The sequence below is a fragment of the Melanerpes formicivorus genome, unplaced genomic scaffold, assembly GCF_026170545.1.
Source record: "Melanerpes formicivorus ecotype bairdi unplaced genomic scaffold, bMelFor1.0.p_v2 SCAF_5, whole genome shotgun sequence".
Taxonomy (NCBI): domain Eukaryota; kingdom Metazoa; phylum Chordata; class Aves; order Piciformes; family Picidae; genus Melanerpes; species Melanerpes formicivorus.
In genome coordinates, this window is record NW_027142357.1 from 11,515,320 (window position 1) to 11,539,421 (window position 24,102).

At 47.5% G+C, this 24,102-nt stretch overlaps 1 protein-coding gene across 14 annotated transcripts in view; it reads left to right on the forward strand.

Annotated features, from left to right (window-relative positions):
* SH3BP4 (SH3 domain binding protein 4) overlaps nucleotides 1-24,102 on the forward strand; it is a 166,625-nt gene that overhangs the window by 132,219 nt on the left and 10,304 nt on the right. For all 14 annotated transcript variants that reach the window (XM_068138103.1, XM_068138096.1, XM_068138100.1 and 11 more), the window contains 2 exons: nucleotides 17,054-17,268; nucleotides 20,699-23,061. In XM_068138103.1, coding sequence (XP_067994204.1) covers nucleotides 17,151-17,268; nucleotides 20,699-23,061 — 2,481 coding nt within the window. In that variant the 5' untranslated portion in view covers nucleotides 17,054-17,150. The remainder of the gene's footprint in view (nucleotides 1-17,053; nucleotides 17,269-20,698; nucleotides 23,062-24,102) is intronic.

A 24,102-nucleotide genomic window follows, 5' to 3' on the forward strand; every position in this document is an offset into this window, starting at 1 on the left:
TCTTGAATACCTTTGTGTGAGCAGGGCTTTATTAGTGTTTTTGTTGTTATTGTTACCCTGCCTGATTTTTAACACCTTGCCCTGCAGTGGGGACAGCCATACAGCTTCTCAGAGAGGCAACTGGTCAGAGCAGCTGGTTCCTCTCTGGCTCCTGCTCTGCCTATTAATAGGAGCTATTAAAATGTTCACCAAATCCAGGATGCAGGACATGACTGGGCATGGAAACAGTGAGCAAAAAAAAGCTTTAGGCTAGCATGCTGTTTGAGCAGAGGAATGCAGGGCCCTGCAGCAGGGATTTGGGGAGGGTGAGTGTTTAACCCCCTCTCTGCAATTGCCTTGCAGCAGAGGTGACATTTCCATCCCAGTGACTTTTCCATCCCAGCTTCACCTCCATGTGTTGATCTCTGTTTTAAAGCATCTCCTTCCAGGCTTGTGATCTTGCTGTAAGTTTTCTGCTACCTGGATGTGATGGGGAACTCCAGCACAGGCAGGCAGACATGTATTGTTTAAGTACCAGGATATATGTTCTGAAGGATCTGGGTATCAGCAGGTAATGCTGAGGGGAAACTGAGACACGGAGGGAGCATCATCATTGCCTGGGTTTGGGCAGCAGTACCATCTGAGGGTTGAAGCATGGTTTCTGCAGTTGCAGTACTTATGCCTTCAGAAATGGGATCTAAAATCACTTCAGAAGTGCATTTTGGGGGGAGGAGGGAATAAATTACAGGACTGTAGAATGGCTTGTGTTGGAGGAACCTTTAAAGGTCAGCTGGTCCAACCCCTGTACAGTAAGCAAGGACATCTTCAACTAGAGCAGCTTTCTCAGAGCCCTATCCAGCCTCACCTGGAATATTTCCAGAGTGAGGCTTCTACCACCTCTCTGGGCACCACCCTCACAGGGAAGAATTTCTTCCTAATATTTAATTAAATCTTCCCTCTCTCAGTTTAAAACCTTGTCCTGTCAAAACAGTCTCTGCTTAAAAAGCCACAGTAAGGTCTCCCCAGAGCCTTCTTCAGGCTTAACAACTCCAACTCTCCCAGCCTTTCTTCGTAGCAGAGGTGTTTCAGACTTCTGATAATTTTTATGGCTTTCTCTGGACTTGTGCCAACAAATCTGTCACAGCGTCCAGATTGCCCTTCATTCAGGCAGCATAAAAGGAATAAAAATCTTTGTAGTTCAGCCTAATTTTAAAGAGATTGTGACCAGACCATCTTGATGTTGGCACTGCATCACATAGTCCCCTCGCTTGGGAGGGAGAAGGGGAGGTGATTCCTGACCTAAGGCAATTTTGTGAAACCAAGGCAGGAAGTAATTCCCTGTGAGGAGACTGGAAGGCAGAGGTGATGCTTCTGGTCGCTGCCAGGGTGTATGCAGAGCATCTGCCTTTGGGCTGAGCATCCATCACCTGGCACTGGAGACATCCTGCCTTGGGAAGTCCCAGCTCATCCCTGGGTCCCAAGCAGAGGAGTTTGAGCATCAATCCAATTTTTGTCTCCTTCTGTGAATGGAATACGTGGGAATCACTTGGACCCAGAGGTCTGAGATTAATTGTGATAATTCCTACAAAGTGCTACAAACAATTCTTCCTCTCTTTTGGCTTTGAGTATAGAATCCTCACCCCCCCCTTCTCACACATAAAAATGTGAGTAATGTTAGAGAAATTTGGGATGAGGCCCAGCAAGTGATCGGATATCCGGCTAAGTTTGTCTCTTGACTTCTGAACTAAAAGCTCCCAAATGAGTAATGTGGCAGATTTTGAAGGATTGCATTTTATGTTGGAGTTCTTGTGTGACCTGTGTGATCCTGCTTTGGCAGGGGGGCTGGACTTGATCTCTGGAGGTTCCTTCACCCCTTACCATTCTATGATTCTACTTTATTTCTTAAAACTTCAGTCTGCACAACTTGGAAGGGGATTTTTGTGTTACCAGCTCAGTATGTTTGCTTTGTGCTGAAGTACAATGGTGGTGTTAGTGGTCCAATTGAAAATAAAGCTGAAAGTAGTAAGCACTAATTTTAAAAAATAACAATGCCAACTTCATTCACAACGTCTTGTGAAAACACAGGATGTGTTTTGGTTGATAGGCTTGTGGGCTCTGCAAGCTGTAAATGTTGTACATTGGGATCATGCAATGAACAAAAGCAGAGTTCAGCGTAGAAGGGGAGGGTTAGGAGGCTAGTGGTTGCTACCCTTAGCTGTGGCAATGTAAACCACAATAATGTAGTAAAAGTGGTGGCATAGAGAAATGCCAGTGGAAGTCTCCCTTAGTAATAATGGATGGTGGTGGTCATCTCTCTTCTGGTTTTCTTTTTCCCTTCTGGATGGTGCCAAAAAAACCTTTGTCTTTCTTTTCTGTTGATCAAGTACTTGTGCTATCCTTCTAAATATAAATCTGTCCTAATGCGTCAGCCGTGCCTGGAGTTTAACTACTTTCATGTGTCACTTCAAACGAGTTTTAATTAAAGAAAGAAAAGAAAAAAAGAAGGTCCATCCATCTGCACTGGTTTGATATTTAGGCTCTCTTTTTCCCATTAAGAGCATGTCTAATTCTGGCCTGACCCCAGACCCCTTGAGAGAAAAGCCCAGAAGTCCTTCCGCCTGCATGTGGGCATCAGCTGGTTGCGCTGAAGAGCATCCTTCTCTGCAGAGCTACCCCAGTGCTGGCACAAAGATCTGCTGCACTTCTGGACACGAGTGATAGTGAGATACAAAAGAGCTTGATCCTACAGGGAAGAAAATCTGGGGTATTGCTATGAAAGATGATGAGAAAAGGAGGTGGTGTCTAGGTGAGTCAGTAAGGTGTGTCACGATGATCTTGAAGGTCTCTTCCAACCTGGTTTATTCTATTCTATTCTAAAATTGGCCATAGGTGGTGCCCTGACATGTTGCTTGTAGCTGGAATCGTCACCTTTAGCCAAAAGCCTACTGTTTGTAGATCTTAACCCATACTTCAGATATGGAGCCAAAATTGAAATACATATATCACTCTGGTTATCAAAGTAGCCTTGAGGCAGAGATAGTGATGGGATTGAAGTTGCTTTCCATAGGAATCAATAAACAGAGCAGGTTCTTTGCTGTACGTGGCTGAAATTCAGCAGACCCAAGACATCTATCTGAATACATGGGACTTCTTAACCAGACTTTAGTCCTTATTTTCTAATGTAAGACATTCTTCTGGAAACACTTTGGGCTTTTTTGTGTCTCTCTGCCTGGCTTCCAGCAACGGCTTAGTCTTTTTTATTCTAATATGGGTGCTTCTGAGTTGGCCTTAGACAACCCTGTACTGTGGTTGATAACGCTTCACACCCCAAGTCAAGCTGCAGTGTTTTGAAATTCAGTGGTGTGGTCTGTTACTACACAAATCTCAGTGGGAATGAATGGAGCACCAGGCTATCAGGCTGGACAGGTGGGCTCTGAGGCTCCTCAGGACCTTGCCTCTTGTGAAGTGAGAGCAGGTCCATCTCCTTACAGCCTCGCCTGGAGCTGATATGTTGGAGACAGCGCAGAGGGAATAACTTGCCCTTGGGAAGTATTCTGTGGAGGGTTAGAGTTGCCAGTTTTTTAGGGGATGTTTTGTGACGATGCGTCACCGTGGTTTGATGCACACACAGAAGGGTGTTTTGTGCTTGTAAGAAAAGATGCAGTGCAAGAATTTTAGAAACTGATTGCACTCAACCATAAAAGCTGTGCTTCAAGCAAGGAAAAAAAAAATCTTGCATTACTTTAAGATGACTTTCAGATATTATTTTAATTTTGCTCTTTGATTAGTGCTGCAAAGACCATGCCTGAGATGCATCTCTGCTTCAACTTGGCAACAAGAGCAGTTTTATACAAAGTTGAGATTTTGACAAGTGTATATTAATGACTGTTTGTGTGCTCAAGCGTCTTGCTAGAGGAGGCCCATCTTGCCCCAGAATGGTTCACTCTCTTTGCTAATGACTGTGTCCAGGCACAGGGCAGTGGCATGGTCATAGAATCACCTGGTTGGAAAAGACCTTAAGATCATCAAGTCCAGCCATAACCTAACATCTCCCTGTACACAGCTCTTAGACCATGTGCCTGCATGTCTTTGACATTGCACATGGTGGAAGCTGCAGAGAATGGGCGCTCGTTTCATACCACATTAATTTTGAGAGTGTCCAGACGAGGGCCTTGTGTTTTCTAACTGACGTAAAACTAAGCAGACGGACGTGCGTAACTTTGTTTGCAGATAAACTTTCCAATAAAGGCTTGGGTCTTAAAATGATGAAATCTTTTTTTTTTTTTTTATCAACCATCTGACCCATGATGATGGGATTCAGCAGCTTTTAACCTGGCGAGACTGAAACAGACTCTGAAGTACAGATGAATGGGGTGGGTGGTGTTATTTTGGGATTTTCCCTTTACGGCCTTGTTGATGTTATGGAAAGTGCTTGGAGCCACTGCTTGGATTCTATCTGGCATCTCTCACCTTCAGGTCGTGTTCCCCTTTAGTTAATTTGCAGGTTGCATGGAGCCTCTGTGCAGTTTGACAGGCTTTAATTTCAGGGGGAACCAATTAAACAAGCAGGCGTGGTGTTTGCTCTCCTGTTGCATAAACACTGGCCTGTTTTGGTTTATCTCAAACGTTCTCCTGTCTGGCAGAGGTGGGTGCCTGCACCTGGAAAGCTAATTCCCACCTATGGACAAGTTCTAATCTAAATTAAGACAAGGACTTTGCTTTGAAAACCACCTCAGTGAGCTGATGTGATGAGCCTGGTGTTAAAAGCACACTCTGAATTGAAGCAGGAATGCATTCTATGATGGTTTTGTAGCTTGCTGGGTTTGTCAGTGAGATCAAATCAAAAGACTGGGGCTCTTTGTAGCAAGTCTTAATCCACACTGAGCTGGAGCAGATGTTTGTTCTCTCCTGTGCTTCTTGTTGCACACCTCCCAAACAGCTAGGAAGCAGCTCTGTGGAGAAAGACCTTGGAGTCTTTGTGGAAAAGTTCACTGCAAGCGACCAAGATGCCCTTGTGACCAAGAAGGTCTCCTGGGTTGCATCGAGAAAAGTGTGGCCAGCAGGTCAAGGGAGCTTCTCCTCTTCCTCTGCACTGCTCTAGTGAGGCCACATCTTGAGTGCTATGTCTAGTTCTGGGCTCCACAGTTAAAGAGAGACAGGGAACTACCAGAGAGGGTCCAGTGGAGGACTGCCAAGATGATGAGGGGTCTGAGGCTGTTCAGCCTGGATAAGAAAAGAGTGAGAGGGGACCTTAGTGATGGTCGTAAATATCTAAAGGGCATGTGTCAAGAGAATGTGACCAGACTCTTTCTAGTGGTGCCCAGCAACATGACAAGGGGTACTAAGCACAGCCTGTAACTTGGGTGGTTCCATCTGAACATGAGAAAAAGATTCTTCCCTGTGATGGTGACACAGCACTGGAACAGGCTGTCTGGAGAGGTAGTGGAGTCTCTTTCTTTGGACATCTTCAAAACCAGCCTGGACATGCTCCTGTGCAACCTGCTTTAGGTGACCCTGCAGGGAGTTTGGACTAGATGATCTCCAGAGGACCTTTTCAGTCACTACCATTCTGTCATTCTGTGAGTCACTGCTTTGCCTGCTCCTGTATTTTTCTCTCCCATCAGGCAAAGAGGAGCAACGATTTGGGGAGAGTCTAGGGCTGGTGATGGTGTAGCATCTATTAAAAATATCAAGATTTATTAAAAAAAACCCACCTTAGAAAACCCTTTTTTCCTTCAGCAGGCAAGTTGGATTAGATGATCTGCAGATGTCCCTTCCAACCCCTACCATGCTGTGAATCTATGATCATCACCTGGGGGTTTGCTTTCCAGATATTATACTGCTCCCATCTTGCAGTCTTTCCAACATGGGTTTGTGGACCCCTCGGTCCACATTGGGTCAAATGTGGAGCATCTCATGGAGCGAACAACTCACAGTCCAGTTTAACCCCACATGTTGATTTCTTATGAGAAGACCGTCAGCTCCAGGGAGCAGTTAAGCTGCTTAAACCCAGGTATCATGGGTGATCTGATTTGGAAATCTTTACCAAAGACAGACACTTGCAAAGCCCCACTGCTTTGAGGAACTTCACTACAATGTGCTGATTGCTTTTGTTTCTGCCTAACTCAGGCTCATGATGCATTTTGGCTCCCATCAGCATTTTCAGTGTACCTGAAGGTGTCGTGTAATCCACCAACAGATCAGTACCTAGACTAATCAGCAAGGTGTGTAAGAACATTAAATCAAGGGTAAGCTTTTGCACGAGCTCATCACTTGAATAAGTTCTGTGGTTTGATAATCCAAAAAGCTTTTATGCATTAGCAAGAGATGGCATCTGTGGGCGTGCTCAGGCAGCAAACTGGGAACAGAACCCCTGTTGGTTTGGTTTTTTTCCCAAAATGGACCTCCTGACAGAAGTCAGAAGCAGGAGCAACTGACTTGGGAGTTGCTGCCATGTTCTGGTTATCTGGTCACCTTTTGGGTGACCCATGGGTGGCTGCTGTCTGCCTATCCTGTCTGTGGCATCTGTGTATTGAATGCAGTGCCCTCTTTTTAAGTGACGAGCAGGTCAGGTAAGTCCAGAGGAACAAGTAGGACTGATGTTTCAGCCTTTGATATTCATCATGTGAGGAAGTGACCACTGTGGAGAAGATAGGTCATGGTGGAGTACCTGGGCAGGGAAAGCTGCATTAGGTTGGTTATGTGTTTCTCTATGGGCAAGTTGTAGCTAGCTCGTCTCTAGTGACCTGGCTCGTCTCTGGAGCTTTTTGTTGTCCTCTCTGTATGTCACTGCATCGCTTATGGTGCCAGCCAGCAGTGTGAGTGACTTCCAGTGCCTGCCCTTCTCTGGTCATGCTGGTGGGACTGGTTTCCTAACATTGCAGTCTGGAAAAGGAGAGCACATGGCTCTGCGCATTGCACCAGCAATTCAGCTGAGAACAGCTACTTCGTTCCATCAGACAAAAGCAAAATTATTGAAGGGTGATGGAGACAGGGCTCTGAATGCAGTTAAAGCTCTGTCATCATGTCCTCTTGGGACAAGCACAGCTTTTTAGGGACGGGGTTACTTCAGCTTTTAGCAGCTCTTGAAGTCCAAATTAGCATCTGAGAGAGGCTGCCAGGACTGTGGCCCTCAGGTTAGCATGATAGCGAATTACTCCAAGGTTTTTCTCAGTGAAAGCCTTTACCATGCTTCAGCTTTTCACTGTGCTGGTTGATGTGGTGTCTTGAGATCAGGAGGAGGGGTTTGGATGGCCACTCTCAAGTGCACCAAGTATTAGTAAGGTAGTTCTTGGAGCACCTGTGAAGGCAAGATGCCATTTCCTTTCCTTTTGTTTTCCATGGTTGCCTTTAGTCTGCTCAGCAGATGTTGACCTAAGATCTCATAGATGATGACCATGGCATCTCTTCTACCACAGCATCACGGGGGCAGCAGCATGTATGTGTTTTCCTGGTGATGATCCTAGGTGAGGCCACAGTACAATGTTCATATCATTCCTCTATCAACCCTCAGCCTGCCACCAACAGGCAAAGTGGGTGCTGGCAACAGCCAAATAGCTTTGTCCACAACCCCTCCTCCAGGGCAGTTTGTGCAGACATCTGTGCCAGGGTACAGATGTGCCCTTAGATTAACACAATGATTGGTTCACAGTTCTTAAAAAAGAGAGATTTTCCTCCTAAGGCAGAGAGTGATGACTATGAGCCACAGGCTGTCAGACAAGACCATTTCGTCTTTGAAAGTGTCTCTCTGTGACCAGCAGCTGGGTTGTGGATATGGAAAACTGGGGTTTATTTCTTCTCCACCACCAGTTGCCTGCATGGGCTTGTGCTATTGCTTGATCTGGCTCAATTCTGAATTTGAAAGATGCTTGGTCCCTGCTTCTGGCACTAAGCATTGCTTAGGAGCAGTCTCACTTCAGCTGCTGGCTGAGCTCTTATGCTTGTGAAGGATTTTGGAAGGGCTGCAAGGATTTGAAGGAAGAAGGTACTCTTCTGGTCTCCTGATCCCTCCAAGAGATTTAAACTTGATTTTGCAGCTTCCTTGTTTAACAATTGGGAGCTCAGCGCTGAATAAGATTTTGGGGTTTCATGTTTTTGTTGATCCCCATGGGGCCTTGGCTGGAAGGAACTCCTTGCCCTGGCAGAGAAGGGTCCATCCACAACACCCTACTCTGCTACTATGATTTCAGGACTGATGTGCACGTAGTGGATTTAGTGCTGAGAAGTAATAAATGGTTAGATCACAGGACATGGGCTGTGATCCTAGGAGAACCCTTTTTACGGACCTATAAACCACATGAGGGATCCTGTGGTATACAGCGCTGCCAGCACTTACAGGTTTGTTAAACCTTTGCCACACTGGTGCCATTTTCAGGGAGATTTGAGAGGGCTTTGAAATTGTGGTGGATGCTCAAGGGTGGTACTCACATCTCTGGGATCTTTCTGTGTCTTGGCAGTCAGCACATCTGTGTGTGCTTGATGCCAGGACTGTTTTGGGCCACTTACTACAAGAAGGACATTGAGGTGCTAGAGTATGTCCAGGGAAGAGCAATGAAACTTATGAAGAGTCTGGAGCAGAGGTCTTATAAGGAGCATCTGAGAGACCTGAGCTTATTTAGCTTGAAGAAAAGGAAGTTCAGGGGAGACTTTATTGCTCTCCACAGTTCTTGAAAAGAGGTGAGGACTGGTCTCTACTCCCAAGTAACAAATGATAGAACAAGAGGAACTGACTTCAAGTCGTACCAGGTGAGGTTTAGGTTGGTGAATATTTCTTAATGTTGTCAGGCATTGGAACAGGCTGCCCAGGGAAGTGGTGGAGTCACCATTCTTGAAGGCATTTAAAACAGCCTGTAGATGTTGTGCTTAGGGATGTAATTTAGTGGTGGATTTCACAGTGCTGGGTTCATAGTTGGACTCAATGATCTTGAAGGTCTTTTCCAACCCAAACAATTCTAAGGGGCTTGTAAAGGGCTAGTTATTCCAGGAGTAATGAAGATCAGATATTCCAGAGGGGAAACCTAAGTGAGAACTTAGGAGTCTGATAGTGAAATGACATCCAGCTTTCCTATGAGTGACTCTCAGGCCACATCCAACCCACTTTTGCTGACTTCTCTAGTGCTTTCTTCTGACTCAGTGGCTGATTGTATGAGATATGGGTGACTGAAGTTAGTGAGTAGGTGCTGAACTGTGGAGCCTGTGCTTGGTAGCAGAAGGAGATACTGCAGGGAAAGCTTTCTTTTCTCTCTGCCCCCCAAGATTAATCTATATTTGAGTCACTTGAAAGTCCTCACTGGAGATGGATATCCAATGGGACTTGTGCTTCAAAGTCATTGCTATAAAAGGAAACTTTCACAGTCTTCCTACTTCTCTTGTGAAGGGTGACATCTCCACCAGGGAGACTGCAGTGGACACCAGGTGCCAGCAGACAACAGCAGCACATGCTTAGACATAATTAGAATTTTTTTTTTCCCTCCCTTCTATTTCAACCCCACCAAACTTTGCCCTTGCCTAGCAGTGAGCTCAGCTGGCAGCAGAGCCAACCTCAGACTCTTAGGCAGGACTTTCCCATAGGGCATGGCAGGGACTGAAGGGAATGGTGTAGCATGGGACTGTGCTCTCCACTGGCTCTGCTGCTGCTGTGATGCCTGAGCAGGGATGCCGGGTGTGAGCATCCCTGCTGCTTACAGCACTGGTGGGAACTGAGTCCAAAGCAAAGCTCTGGGAGGTGAGGCTGCTGTGGGAGAGATGGGAGGACCCAATATTTTTCTAAGTCCTTTGTCATTTGCTAGAAAAGGGCCAAAAATGACATGTCTTCTTTCTGGCACATCAGCAGCACCAGGGCTTGTTTGGGACATAGGTGAGTTCATGCTAATGTGTTCTTTCTGGTACAAAGGACTGGTATAACCTCTTCTCTTAAGAGGTTGTCTTTGGTTGGGTTCATGATTTGTGGTGGTTATTTCATTATTGTGTTTTGGTTTTGTTTTTTTTTTTTAAGATAAAATTGTTGGCTTTGCAAACACAAGTGTCAAAGCATGAGGAGGAGAAGACAAGAGAAAGGTGACAAGGTTAGGAATCTCCTGGATATGTGTTAGCATTAAACAGACAAAATGCTTGGTCCAGGCTTCTGGAGGGAATGAAACCAATAGCAGCTAGCTCTTCCACACCTGCTCTCACCAGGGAGGCTTAAATTGCTTTATTGAATAGGTCAGGGTTGTGAGGAATGAGATGCTTTGTCTCCTGGACAAAAGAGAGGGAGGAGGAATTGCCCTGTTCTCTCTTCTAACCAAAATCTATTGTTCCCTGCTGGCACTCAGTTACCGCCAGATGTTTGGAGACCCTTGGAGGTGTCCTGTGATGAGAAGATACCTCACTGCCCTGCAGATCTGGGATGTCTTGCAGTGGTTCCACAGGGCAGCCAAGTGAATGGGGCAGATGCCAGGCAGAAGGTTACTTGCTTGGGTCACAGAGCACTGCAACAGGCTACCCAAAGAGGTTGTGGAGTCTCCTCTGGAGACTTTCAAGACCTGTCTGGATGCATTCCTGTGTGATCTGTGCTAGATTCTATTAGGGTTCTGCTCTGGCAGAGGGGGTTGGACTTGATGATCTCCAGAGGTCCCATCTAACCCCTAACATCCTGCGATCCTGTGATTGGGGTAAGCAGTGAGAATAGAGTCAAGGTGGTTTTTCCCAGCACTGCATGTGCCTTGAGAGGACCTTGGGCCATACTACCATCACACTGCTTGCAGCAAGTGATGGATACAATGGAATGTCTCCTGTGCTTGTCCCATGGGTTTCCAGGAGTCATCTCTTCTGCAGCTGCTCCCATGGTCCTGAGTTACTTAAGGTTTTGTGACTGACAAAAGCAACTTTTCCAGTGTATTGATTGTGTAGGATGGGTGTGCTCTGTGGGTAGCGCTGTGGCTCTGGGAGTTTATCTTCTAGTTACAAAAAGTTCATGTCACTTGTGTTAAAGCAAAGCTAACTCTTCAGAACAAACCTCCAAAACCATTTTTTGTACTTGTGGGAGAGCTGGAGGAGCTTGAATTTGGAGAAAGAAAAGGCTTAAAAGCCATTAGCACCATATGCCTGGACAACTCTTAGCCCTGATGTGGGAAGAGAATTGATGAGAGGCTCACTCTGCTCTTCCCACTTTTCAGTTTGTGGCCAAAGGTAGGCAGAACGTTTCCCCTGAGCTTGTACCATGGGGCTTTGTGTGCATTACCTGTGGCGAACAGGTGTGCAGCTGTGGTAGTTATTGCAAGATTGACCTGTCTCAGGTCATGGCTCCTGTTCCTAGTGCTTTCCATGGACAAATGCATGCCATGGTGAGATGGACCCTGCAGCTCCCTACTTGGCAGAACTACAGGGAGGACTGAGAGGTGTGAGATGGCAGGGACATGCATTGGTTTTACACATCTCCATTTGTTGGTGGCAGGTACCACGTACCGCCCTAGCTTTGGCTGCATGGGAGATGGAGCCAGCTCCTTTCTCATCTCCAGCTCTGACGGTGCTTGGTACTGCTTAGCCCTGCCAGCCCTCTCAGGTCTTATCAGCCTGAATTCTTGGCAGTTAGGAGTCTTCTTCCATTGAGGCTTTTGGAAGGGTCTTGTCCCACCTGTGCTCAAATTTAGTGCTTGTTGGCAGATCCTGCTTCCCTCCCTGGGGGGTTTGCATTTTCAGGTGTTCTCATGTTTTTGTTACATTTCTTTGCATGTGGACACGAGGCTTGGTGCTGCCAGTGAGCATTTTAGCTGGGGCTGCTTTTCTCTGCTAACCCCATTCAGCGTGGCCAGACGCCTGAGCTATCTCTGTGATTTATAGCTTGGCGTCCAAGCAGAGATGGGTCTGTACCATAATCCCATCAGGACCAGCTTGGTGTGATGGATGGTGCTGGAAGTGTTGGGGAGGATGAGACCCTGCTGCTGGCCTCTCCATGCCACCATCAGTATGCACTGTGGAGGCGTCCCAGGGCCCTCGCCTGGGTCTGTGGAGCCAGGAGAGGAAAAACCTGTGGTTGGGATTCCAGGCTAAGCTGTACCAGACAGTTTGCAGAAGTTATTTTTAACCTTTTCTGTGCCACTGTGTGCCAGGGAATGCTGCTGTTAGAAAGATGAATGCTGTGTGTCCAAATGCTGCAGGATAAAGGGTTTTCTGGGGTGTTGTGGGGGTTTTTTAATAGATTTTGAGAAGGTTTTTAATAGAGGTTATACTGTCACCCTCCCCAAACTTGCTGCTGCTCTTTGCCTGGTGAAGAGGGGATCCAGGAGCAGGCAGAGCAATGATTGATGGAATCAGAGAAAGGTAGGGATCAGAAAGTATCTCTGGGGATTTAGGCCAACCCTGCTGCTAAAGCAGATACATCTAGATCAGGTTGCACAGTATCATGTCCAGGTGGGTTTTGAATCTCTCCAGAGAAGCAGACTCCACCACCTCTATGGACAGCCTGTTCTAGTTCTCTGTCACCATCACAGGAAAGAATCATAGAACTGTTTGTTAGGGTTGGAAGTGACCTCAGGGATCATCAAGTTCCAACCCCCCTGCCATGGGCAGGGACTCCTCACACTAGATCAGGTTACCCAGAGCTACATCTAGTTTGGCCTTATAAATCTCCAGGGATGGGACTCCACCACCTCCCTGGGCAACCTGTTCCAGTGTGTCACCACCTTCATAGGGAAGAACTTCTTCCTAGCATCCAATCTGAATCTACCCATTTCTACTTTTTTTTCCATTCCCCCTAGTCCTATCACAACCCGACACCCTAAAAAGTCCTGCCCCAGATTTCTTGTAGACCCCCTTCAGATACTCGAAGGCCACAATTAGGTCTCCTTGGAGCCTTCTCTTCTCCAGACTGAATGGCCCCAATTCCCTCAGTCTGTCCTCATAGGAGAGGTGCTCCAGCCCTCTGATAATCCTTGTGGCCCTTCTCTGGACATATTCCAGCACCTCCACATCCCTCTTGTAATAGGGACTCCAGAACTGGATGCAGTACTTCAGGTGGGGTCTCACCAGAGCAGAGGGGAAGAATCACCTCCCTTGACCTGCTGGCTGTGCTTCTCTTGATGCAGTGATTAGCCTTCTGGGCTGCAAGTGCACACTAGTGGCTCATGTTGAGCTTCTCTTCCACCAGTACCCCCAGGTCCTTTTCTTCAGGGCTGCTCTCAAGCCAGTCACTGCCCAGCCTATATCAGTGCCTCGGATTGCCCCGACCCAGATGCAGGACCCTGCACTTGCTCTTATTGAACCTCTTGAGGTTGGCTTGTGCCCACCTCTCCAGCCTGCCAAGGTCCCACTGGATGGCCTCCCTTCCCTCCAGCGTGTCTGCTGCACCACACAGCTTGATGTCATCAGCAAACTTGCTGAAGGTGCACTCAATGCCACTGTCCATGTTGCCAACTAAGATGTTAAACAAGAATGGTCCCAGTACTGATCCCTGAGGGACTCCACTTGTCACTGGCCTCCACTTGAACATGGACCCTCTGACAGCCACCCTTTTGGTGTGACCATCAAGCCAATTCTTTATCCACTGAATGGTCCATCCATCAAACCCGTACTGCACCAGCTTGGAGACCAGGATGTCATGTGGGACAGTGTCAAAGGCTTTGCTCAGGTCCAGGTAAATTATGTCAGTTGCTTTTCCTTATGTTCCACTGGGATGTCCTCTGTTCCACTCTGCCCATTGACCCCTGTCATGTCACTGGGCACCACTGGCAAGAGTTTGGCTCCATCCTCTTGATACCTGCCTTCTAGTTACTTAAGAGCATCACTAAGATCCTATCTCACTCTTCTCCAGGCTAAACAGCTCCAGGTCTCAGTCCCCTCATCATCTTTGTAGTCCTTAGTTGGACTCTCTCCACTGTTTCCCTGTCTCTCTTCAACTGAGGAGCCCAGTTCAACCCCATACTCCAGAGGTTGCCTCACTTAGGCACAGTAGAGGTGGAGGAGAAGCGTCCTTGACCTTCTGGCCACGCTCAGTGGAATCCAGGAGACTTTCTTGGTCACGAGGGTACATTGCTAGCTTGTAGTTAACTTGTTCTTGAGATCTCCCAGGTCCTTCACAAAGATAATTTTCCAGCAGGTCAACCCCTAACCTGGGGTTATTTCAAGACCCTGGAAATCCTTGCTGCTCCCCAGCTTGCTCATGACAGCTGTTCTACACTTTGAGAAGCAGCACAGGGTAAGCTCTGGTTGCTCACCAATTTCCTCCCCCCCTTTCATTTAGGATGCTGTTTATGGATTTGGGTAAACAGATGGGGGTGGGGTTTTCCTAGTCTATATTTAAACCTGGTCTATAATTAAAGTGCTTTCAGAGGAGTTTGCAGACCATTGTCTCTACTGTGGCTGTAGAAGTTATTTATAAACAAATCTTGCCCCATCTAGCCTTTGTTTCCCCCCACCCTGCTCGTATTCTCATGTAGCCTGAGTTTGAAGGCTTGCTGGTTATCTGTTCTGCCTCAGCATTTAGAAACATCTTGGAACCGTCAGCTCCCAAAGATGGCTCCAACCCCAAGTCCAGCTGTGGGGGACATGCATGCCTGTGCTTTCTGAGTGTGAGAACATGTGCTACATCCAGAATGGACTGAGATGCAGCTAAGATGCTGCTTTCAGGAAAGGAAATACCTTTTCATAGCCTGTCATTTTGATGTATGTTCTTGCTGCCTTCTGAGACTGCAGGGTGCATGGAGGGGGGATTTTTCCAGCCGTTTCTCCACACAAGTCACATCTGTCCAGAACTTTATCATAAAGCTTCCCCATATACTTACATAAATACAGGTTGGAGGAGCATCCCTGCAAATGCCAAGCAGTGTGGATATGTTAGTGAGAGTTATGAGGGCATATAAAAAAATAATTATTTGGCACTCACCTTCCAGGCAGGTGTTTAAAAATACACTTGTGGCTTGCACTTTGATTCACAGGAAAAGATCATCTCCCTGTCCCTGGTTTCTCTCTCACTTCATGCAATGCTCACCAAGCAGGGGTGACCTTTGGGCTGTCAAAGTGTTTCTGGTTTCTAAGAGGATTGTGTGCAGGCATGGCTAAGACTGCTGAAAACTTTGCCACTTGAGCTATTTCTGTGTTGATGGTACTGTGCACCTTGTGCTTGATTGTGTGCCTGTGTAGCTGTGGATGGCTTGAACTCTCCAGGCAGGGAGAAAAAAAAGACTTACAAAAAGCATATCTTGTGCCTGGAGGGTTTATGTAGAAGGAGGCAGACTTCAGAGTTTTGCATATCAAATGTGCAGTCCCAAACAGTGCCTGGCATTAGTGCCTGGCATTAATGGGAAACAACACCTTGCCTACTGTGGTGGTGCTTTGCAAAAGTGCGAACTGAATGGGAGCTAGCTGAGGAGAGGTCTTTCCTCCCTTCCCACTGATGGCTTGGTGCTTTCTCTTGCAGCTCCAAGTCTCCTGTCTTACCTGGCCCAGTTTTGATAGCTCAGTCTTGCCTCAAACCCTAGTTTATTTGTTGCCTGCCAAGCCTCTCCCCTTGGAGCACTCCCAGCAGGACCCAAACCAGTGCTTTTCTCAAAGGAAAAAGGTTTGCACACAAGTTCTCCCTTCCCTTTTCTGGTTGCAGCCGGGTGCATCCCTTCCAGCTAACTACATTCCTGGCATACCAGCCCTGGGGATGGCTTGGGAAACATTTCAAGTAGACTGGAGTATCTCCTGCTCAGGCTCACCCCTGCAAATTTCCTCTTACTGCATTCCAGAAAGGGCACTGAATCCTTCAGGGCTTGCTGCTGGTGGAGAAAGACCTGCTGCTTTAATAAGAGCCAGCTGCAGCCAAAGCAATCAACGCTTGTCTTCATGTTTCCATCAGCGCTGTATTCCACCCAAGGAATTTAGGTTTGGGAGTTATTCTCTACTTGGTCTGATTATCAAGCAGAAGGAGGGGAAAAATTCCATGGGAGGGGGAGAAGAGAGTGGATGAGAAACCCTTTAGGTGCTAAGACTAAAGCAAGGGATTTGAATATAACTTTGGACTTCACAGGGCTTTATTTTTAGGAGCTGTTGGCACTTGGCAGTCGAGCTGGAGTTTTTTAGGGAGTGGGATATAGGGATGGCCTTAGGGATGCTGGATGGCAGGATTTACTGAGGTAATGCCAGGGACGTTGGACTGTGTACCTGCTCGCTGGCGCAGACCTGGAGGAATAGAGAATGGCTCAGGCTCTGTGCTTCATCCTTGTCTTCAGCTAGCAAAGAGGCACCAGGCTTGCCTGCTCGCACAAATGCTCCTGGCTGTCCTCCAAGCTCCAGGGGACATGGGTGACACCAGAGGAGGTCGTCCCAGCGCTCCTTTAGCTGCAGTGTTGGTGATCAACGTGGCAGTGTGTTCTGCAGGCAGTGGGAAATGGTTTCACTTCCCTCTTGATGTTGGTGTGCTGATGCAGCTACTCTTTCTTCCACAGGGTTTCTGGAAAAAAAGATGAAAATCCTGTATTTTTAATTTTTTCTCAATGAAGCAGGGCAGTCAGTGCAGGAGGGAAAAGCTCTTTGCCTGGTGTCTTCCCAGTTGGTTGGGTGAGGTGGGGGGAATGCAGGGAGCAAGTGAGAAGAGACGGTCTCCATCCCGGGAGATCCTGGTGCTACAGTGGGAGAGTGATGACCTGGTTGAACATTGAAAAAGCCTGATCCCGTGGGCACTCCATGCTTACTGAACACTGCCCCTAGGCTCCCACAGCATCTGAGTGCATGATGGTTTTATAAATATGTATTACAGCAACATGCAAATGCTCTGAAAGCTCTTATGAAATGGAGAGATGGAGCAATTTATGAACCTGGGAGCAACACATCCCCAGATTACTTTTGAATGCAAGAGGGATGCTCTGGAGGGGGTGGTGGTCAGGAGCAGCACTGTGGAATACCAGGCTGTTGTTGTTACCCAAAGTCCTTGGTGATTTGTAGGCAGTGCTGTCCTCACTAGGAATCCCCTGCTTAATTTTCATGATGCTCTAGGGATGTTCTCCTGTGTCTGCAGGATTGGTGTGTGCCTGAGGAGAGCATTGTTGGCACGTGGGTGGCATAATGGAACTTGAAGCTCCTGCTAACATGTTTGGGTTTGTTTCTCTTCCCCCAGGCTGGTTGCCCGAGGTGACGCCGGGGTCTGTATAGCTGGCTTCGCGCTCAGAGCAGCCATGGCCGCCTAGCACTCCACAGAGGTCGGCGGGCTGGAGATGGCGGCACAGAGGATCCGGGCAGCCAACTCGGGCGGCCTGCCACGCTGCAAGTCGGAGGGAACACTCATTGACCTCAGCGAGGGCTTCTCTGAGACCAGCTTCTGCGATGTCAAAGGTGCGGAGGGGTGGGTGGGCACGATGCCCCCTTCTTGGTTTGGGTGTGTCCTCTCACCACTGGGGTCCCAGAGGGGTTGGGTTAATAATTAGCAGAGGACAGCTGATGAGGAAGTGCAGCAAATGCTGAGGAGCACATCTAAGGGTGTGAGGACAGGCGTGGACCTGCTAGCAAGAGATCGGTGGCCAAGAGAGGTGACAGCAACAAGCTGGCTGCAGGAGTTTAGTTTCCCCTTCCCTGGAATGGGGAGCACGCAGGTTGCTTGAATAATTATTTTTCTTCTTTTTACTGTTTTTTCTTCAGCTGTATTTCCCTTACCCAGCATAAAAGCCATGTTTAGGTCAGAAGGGGAGTTAACTGTTCCCCCATGAGTAATGGATCCCAAGAAATAACTCCAGGTGGAAGTTAGCATATGCCAAGGCCTTTAAAAACAATCATGCACAAAAGCGATTGCTTTTGCAGGCGCAGCAAGAAAAGGCCTGAACATCAAACACTCTTGCTGCAAATTAGATTGTTTTTAATGAGGAAAATAGGAATTGCTTATGTTCTCCAAGGAGTTTGCTGGTTCCTTCACTTCGCTGTTAACCTGCTTGCTGCACCGCCTGCCTGTATAGGTAGGGGGTGGGGGACAGAGATGGCCATTTGCCTGTCTGATCCCAAAGGATGAGGAGGCCAAACATACCCTGTCCTGCAACCTCTTCTGGCTGCAGCGCTGATTTAATGGTGGCTTCCTAGCAGGGTGGCAAGGTGGTTTCACTGCAGGGTTTATATATAGTTTTACACTGAATAAATATCCTCACAGCTTTGCCTACCTGCTGACAGAAGAAGTGGGCTGATAATGAATTGTTTAGGATGTGTACAGACTTTTTTCTTCTTCATATTTGATCCCTAATGAATATTAAAAGACTTATCTTAGCTTATCCCTGGCCTTCCTTACCTTGCAGTTTCCATGTCTGAGAAGTGCTGCCAGCCTGCAGTCAGCGACTGCAGGGATGTGTAGTCAGATCTGCCATCCCATTCATCTTTGGAATTTTAGGGACTTCCTGTGTTTCTTAAATGCCCTTTTTCCCTCCAGAGAGCTCCTGAGCCTATTAAAGCAGCGTTGTCCCAGTTCTCTCCTGCAGCTCCCTTCATGAAAATACAACTTTCCTTGTTTACCTAGGTCTGTCTAGTGAGATAACACACCCTCAAACGTTTATATAATGTCATCTGCAGCTTGGTTCTAGTGTTTTTTACAGAAATAACCCTGAAACGTGAAAATAAAACCAACCAATATGGTCACAGTGCAAGTATGTGTAAACTTCATCCATCTGTTTTGCTTGTAATTGAGTTTTCCATCTGGCACCGCTGAAAGATTGTAGTAAGGTGAGGCTTGATCTCTTCTCTCTAGTGTCAGGTGATAGGATGGGAGGAAATGCCCTGAAGTTGTGCCAGGGGAGGTTTAGATTGGATATGAGGACAAATTTCTTTACAGGAAGAGTGGTCAGGCTTTGGAATAGGTTACCCAAGGAGGTGGAAGTCAAGAAATGTGTGGACCTGGCACTTTGGGATGTAGTTTAATGCCCATGGTGGTGTTAGGTTGATGGTTGGACTCAAGGATCTTAGAGGTATTTTCTAACCAAAAAAAATTCTCTGATTCTAAAGGACATTAGACATGCTGCTGAGACCACTGAAAGTCCTGCAGGAGGGTGGTGTGCTACTTGCTAAGCATTCCAACTACATGACCTTCTTTAAGAGTATGATGTGCCCTTAGTTGTTTCTTACATTGAAGCATGTTGCAGGGTTAGGGCAGAATTGAGAGCATTTCTAGCCTGTGATGAAAGTTACCTTGGGTTTGCATTACCTTGGGTTGTCACACAGGGTGGCTGTAGGCAGGTGGGGATTGGTCTCTTCTCCCAGGCAACCAGCAACAGAACAAGAGAACACAGTCTCAAGCTGTGCAAGGGGAAGTCTAGGCTTAATATTAGAAAAAAGTTCTTCACAGAAAGAGTTATTGCCCATTGGAATGGGCTGCCCAGTGAGGTGATGGGGTCAACATCCCTGCAGGTGTTTAAGAAGAGACTGGATGAGGCACTTGGTGATATGATTTATTTGATTAGTTAGGGTTGGGTGATTGGTTAGACTTGATGATATTGGAGGTCTGTTCCAACCTGGTTGGTTCTGGTATCTCTTTGAAGAGGAGACATTAATCACCAGCAGCAGAGATAACTACTTACAGTAAAGTGCTGTGGCGGTGCTAAAGAGCTGGTGGCCAAAGACCTTGACATACCACTGAGCAGATAATGGCCCTTTCCATGTAGCAATCATTGATACTCCCCCCCCCCCCCGCCAAATTAGCTTCTGTTAGTTTTAATCTGAGCATTTAGGGGAGTCCCTGTCATTTTGCCTTTTACTTGGTACTGGTGAGGCCACACCTGGGATATGGTGGTCATTTATGGGCCCCTCACTACAAGAAGGACATTGAGTGTGTCTTGAGAATGGCAACAAAGCAGGTGAAGGGTCTGGAGCACAAGCCTTATGAGGAATGCCTGAGGGAACTGGGATTGTTTAACCTGGAGAAAAGGAGGTTTAGGGGAGACCTTATTGTTCTTTACAACTATCTGAAAAGAGGCTGTACTGAGATGGGGGTTGGTTTCATTCACCAAGTAACAAGCAGTAAGACAAGAGGAAATGACCTCAAGTTACATCAGGTCAGGTTTAGATTGGACATTAGGAAAAATATCACAAAAAGGGTTGTCAAGCACTGGAACAGGCTGCCCAGGGAAGTGGTGGAGTCACTATCCGTGATGGTATTCAAAAGATGTGTATATGTGGTGTGGAGGGATATGGTTTAGTGGTGGACTTGACAATGCTGGATTAATGGTTGGACATTTGGGTTTTAAAGATCTCTTCCAGCCTAAGTGATTCTAGCATGTTCCCTTAGGAGCTTAGATCCCAACTGCCAGGTAAAAAGAAGAGCTGATAAGAAGTGACTCTCACTCCCTTGAAACTCCCTCCAACACATCTTCCTATGTATTGTTCATCAGGAAATTCAGCGAGGCAGTGGGACACTGATGTCTTGTACAGGAGCAGCTGCATGGGGCCCTGTGTTGAGGGGGAGGCTTATTGGCAAGGCATTCGTCTGCATCAGGAGGCAACCTGTTGCTGCTTCTCCTGTCTCAGCTCCTGCTGCTCTTCCCAGCCACACCAATGCCCATCCCCTTAAGCTGTGAACCCTGTGGGGCAGAGGATTGTGAACGTGTCATAAGTAGCAGAGGGAGAAGGTTTGTTAAGAAATATTAAGGGGGGGCCGGAAATACCTGCAGATTTGAGAGCCTGTAAAATAACCTTCACTGCTAAAGTGGCACAGATTGTTGACCTGAAATAAATAACTGCAAGTTGTACTCTCTTGTGGATTGCTTACTGTGCTGTTTTCTTCTTGGCTTTGCAGTGCCTTCTCCTAGTGCCTTGCTGGTCGACAATCCCACATCCTTTGGAAATGCAAAGGAAGTAATAGCAATCAAAGACTACTGTCCAACTAATTTCACCACTTTGAAGTTCTCCAAGGGGGACCACCTTTATGTCTTAGACACATCAGGAGGTGAGTGGTGGTATGCTCACAACACCACAGAAATGGGTTACATCCCTTCCTCCTATGTCCAGCCTGTCAACTACCGCAACTCTTCCTTAACAGACAGCGGCATGATAGACAATCTATTGGAGAGCCCTGATGAGGGTGTCAAGGAGTTAGACCTGCTTGGGGAATGGTCTGATGTGAAAAGAAACTCTCTGAAATCCTACAGTAACAACCCGTTCTTGAACGGAGTTCAGACAAACCCGTTTCTGAATGGGAGTTTGCAAACAGTGCCTACCTCGGGCAAAGAGTCTAACTCCAGTGTTGCTGTTGACTTGCTGCTCTTTGACACAGAGGCTCCTTCATCAGCTGTTTCCAGTTCAGCTGCTAACAGCAGCCTGGGGAACATTTTTGATGAGTTTCCGTCCACAAATAGGCTGGATGCGGAACAGCCTGTGAAAAGGGACAATCCCTTCTTCAGAAGTAAACGCTCCTACAGTTTGTCTGAGCTGTCTGTTCTTCAGGCCAAGTCAGATGCTCCATCATCAGCTGGTTTCTTCAGTGGTTTGAAGTCTCCCACGCCTGAGCAGTTCCAGAGCAGGGAAGATTTTCGGACAGCATGGTTGAACCACAGGAAACTGGCTCGGTCTTGCCATGACTTGGATTTGCTTGGTCAAAATCCTGGCTGGGGTCAGACGCAACCAGTGGAGACCAACATTGTCTGCAAGCTGGATAGCTCTGGTGGGGCCGTTCAGCTTCCAGATACCAATATCAGCATCCATGTGCCAGAGGGCCACGTGTGCCCTGGGGAGACACAGCAGATCTCCATGAAAGCCATGTTGGATCCACCACTGGAGCTGAACAGTGACAAGTGCAGCACTATCAGCCCTGTGTTGCAGATCAAACTCAGCAATATGGAGGTGAAAACCTTCATCATTCTGGAGATGAAAGTGTCAGCAGAGGTCAAGAATGACATCATGAGCAAGAGTTTGGTAGGACTGCAGTGTCTGCGGAGTGACATGAAAGAGGGACCATATACACCGATGCAACTGAGCTATTCATATGGGGACACAATCCAGGTGCAGCTGGAGAACCTGGAGCCTTGTATGTACATTGCAGCTGTAGCCCAGGGGCAGAACATCCTCTACCCTTACACTGTTTGGGATTACATCAGCAAGAAGATCACAGTCGGTGTCTATGGCCCAAAACACATTCACCCTTCCTTTAAAACTGTTGTAGCCATGTTTGGGCATGAATGCGCGCCCAAGACACTCTTGGTGAACGAGGTCACGAGGCAGTCCCACGGTACAGCTCCTGTTGCCCTTCAGCTCTGGGGTAAGCATCAGTTTGCTCTGTCTCGGCCTCAAGACCTCAAGCTCTGCATGTTCTCCAACATGACCAACTATGAGGTGAAAGCCAGTGAGCAGGCCAAAATCGTGCGGGGCTTCCAGATGAAGCTGGGCAAGGTCAGCCGCCTGATCTTCCCCATTACGTCCCACGACCCCAACGAGCTCTCAGACTTTACGCTAAGGATACAGGTCAAGGACGACAAGGACGCCATTTTGACCCAGTTCTGTGTCCAAACGCCGCAGCCGCCTCCGAAAAGTGCCATCAAACCTACAGGACAGAGGCGGTTCCTCAAGAAGAACGAGGTGGGAAAGATCATCCTTTCACCTCTGGCTGCCACCACCAAGTACCCAGTTTTTCAGGACCGGCCGGTGTTGAGCTTGAAGTACGGCAAGCTGCTGAAAACGGTGGTGAGGCAAAGCAAGAACCACTATTTGCTGGAGTACAAGAAAGGAGATGTCATAGCCCTCCTCAGTGAGGAGAAGATCAGGTTAAAAGGGCAGCTGTGGACCAAGGAGTGGTATATTGGTTACTACCAGGGTAAAATAGGCCTCGTGCACACCAAAAATGTGCTGGTGGTTGGGAAGGTCAAGCCCAGCTACTTTTCTGGGCCAGATCTCACCACCAGCTTGTTGCTTGAGCAGATCCTGAGGCCCTGCAAGTTCCTGACCTACATCTATGCCTCAGTAAGGACTCTGCTCATGGAGAACCTTAGCAGCTGGCGGTCCTTTGCTGATGCTCTGGGGTACTTGAACTTGCCGCTCACATTCTTCTGCAGAGCAGAGCTGGACAGTGAGCCTGAGCGAGTGGCCTCTGTCTTGGAGAAGCTGAAGGAAGACTGCAACAACACTGAGAACAAGGAGAGGAAATCTTTCCAGAAAGAGCTAATGACGGTGAGTCTGAGGTCTGATGAGGGGATCTTAGGTCTCTGTCATGCAGAGTCAGTAGGGGGAATGAGAGGTGAAAGGTTTGCAATTGTTTGTGGGAAAATGAAGCCTGTGTTCAAGGTCTTCTATAGGCTGTTTGGCACAGCGCAGAGTCACCCAGTGCAGGTTGCATAGAATTGTGTCCAGATGGGTTTTAAAGACAACTGGAGGAGGAGACTCTACCAGCTCTGAGCAGCCTCCTCTGTCATCCTCACAGGAAAGAAGATTTTCCTCATGTTCAGGCAAAATTTCCCGTGTTCCGGTTTGTGTACATTGTCCCTTGATGCTGGGGTTGCTCCTCCCTAGGTGCAGGACCCTACACTTGCCCTTGTTGAGTTTTGTTAGGTTCCCACTCTGCAGCCTGTCCAGGTCTTGCTGAATGGCAGGACAGCCTTCTGGTGTGTCATCCACCCTTACCAATTTTGTATCATCAGCAAACTTGCTGAGAGTACAACTTGTTCCTTCATCCAGGTCATTGATGAATACATTGAACAGGACTGCACCCAGTCATGACCGCTAGGCACCACCACTAACTACAGTCCTCCAGCTAGACTCTGCACTGCTATCACAACCCTCTGTGCTGTGTCATTCAGCCAGTTCTCAATTCACCTCACTGTCCGCTCACTTGAGTCTTCACTTACCTCTGAGGATGTTATAGGAGGCTTGCTTGTGCCCTGAACCCATCTTGGGAAGCACTGTGTACACGTTTTTCTAGGATACTGTTAGGAAATCTCTGATGAGAAACCATCTTCATGGTCATTTCTAGCATTTCATAGCAAATGAGAGCAAGAAAATACAGGATGGAATGTCTGGAAGAGATCTGCAGCTCTTACCAGGCTCTTCCCCAGAAGCAGGATAACCAAGTTGTGGTGAATCATATACTGAAGATGGGCACAGGCAGCAGCCTGCAAAATGGAATTACAAGTAGGCAGCCTGGGTAGGAAGGACTGGAGCCAAATGCTTCCCAAATCCCTTTAATCAGAAGGGGGAAATGTGAGGAATAAGTAT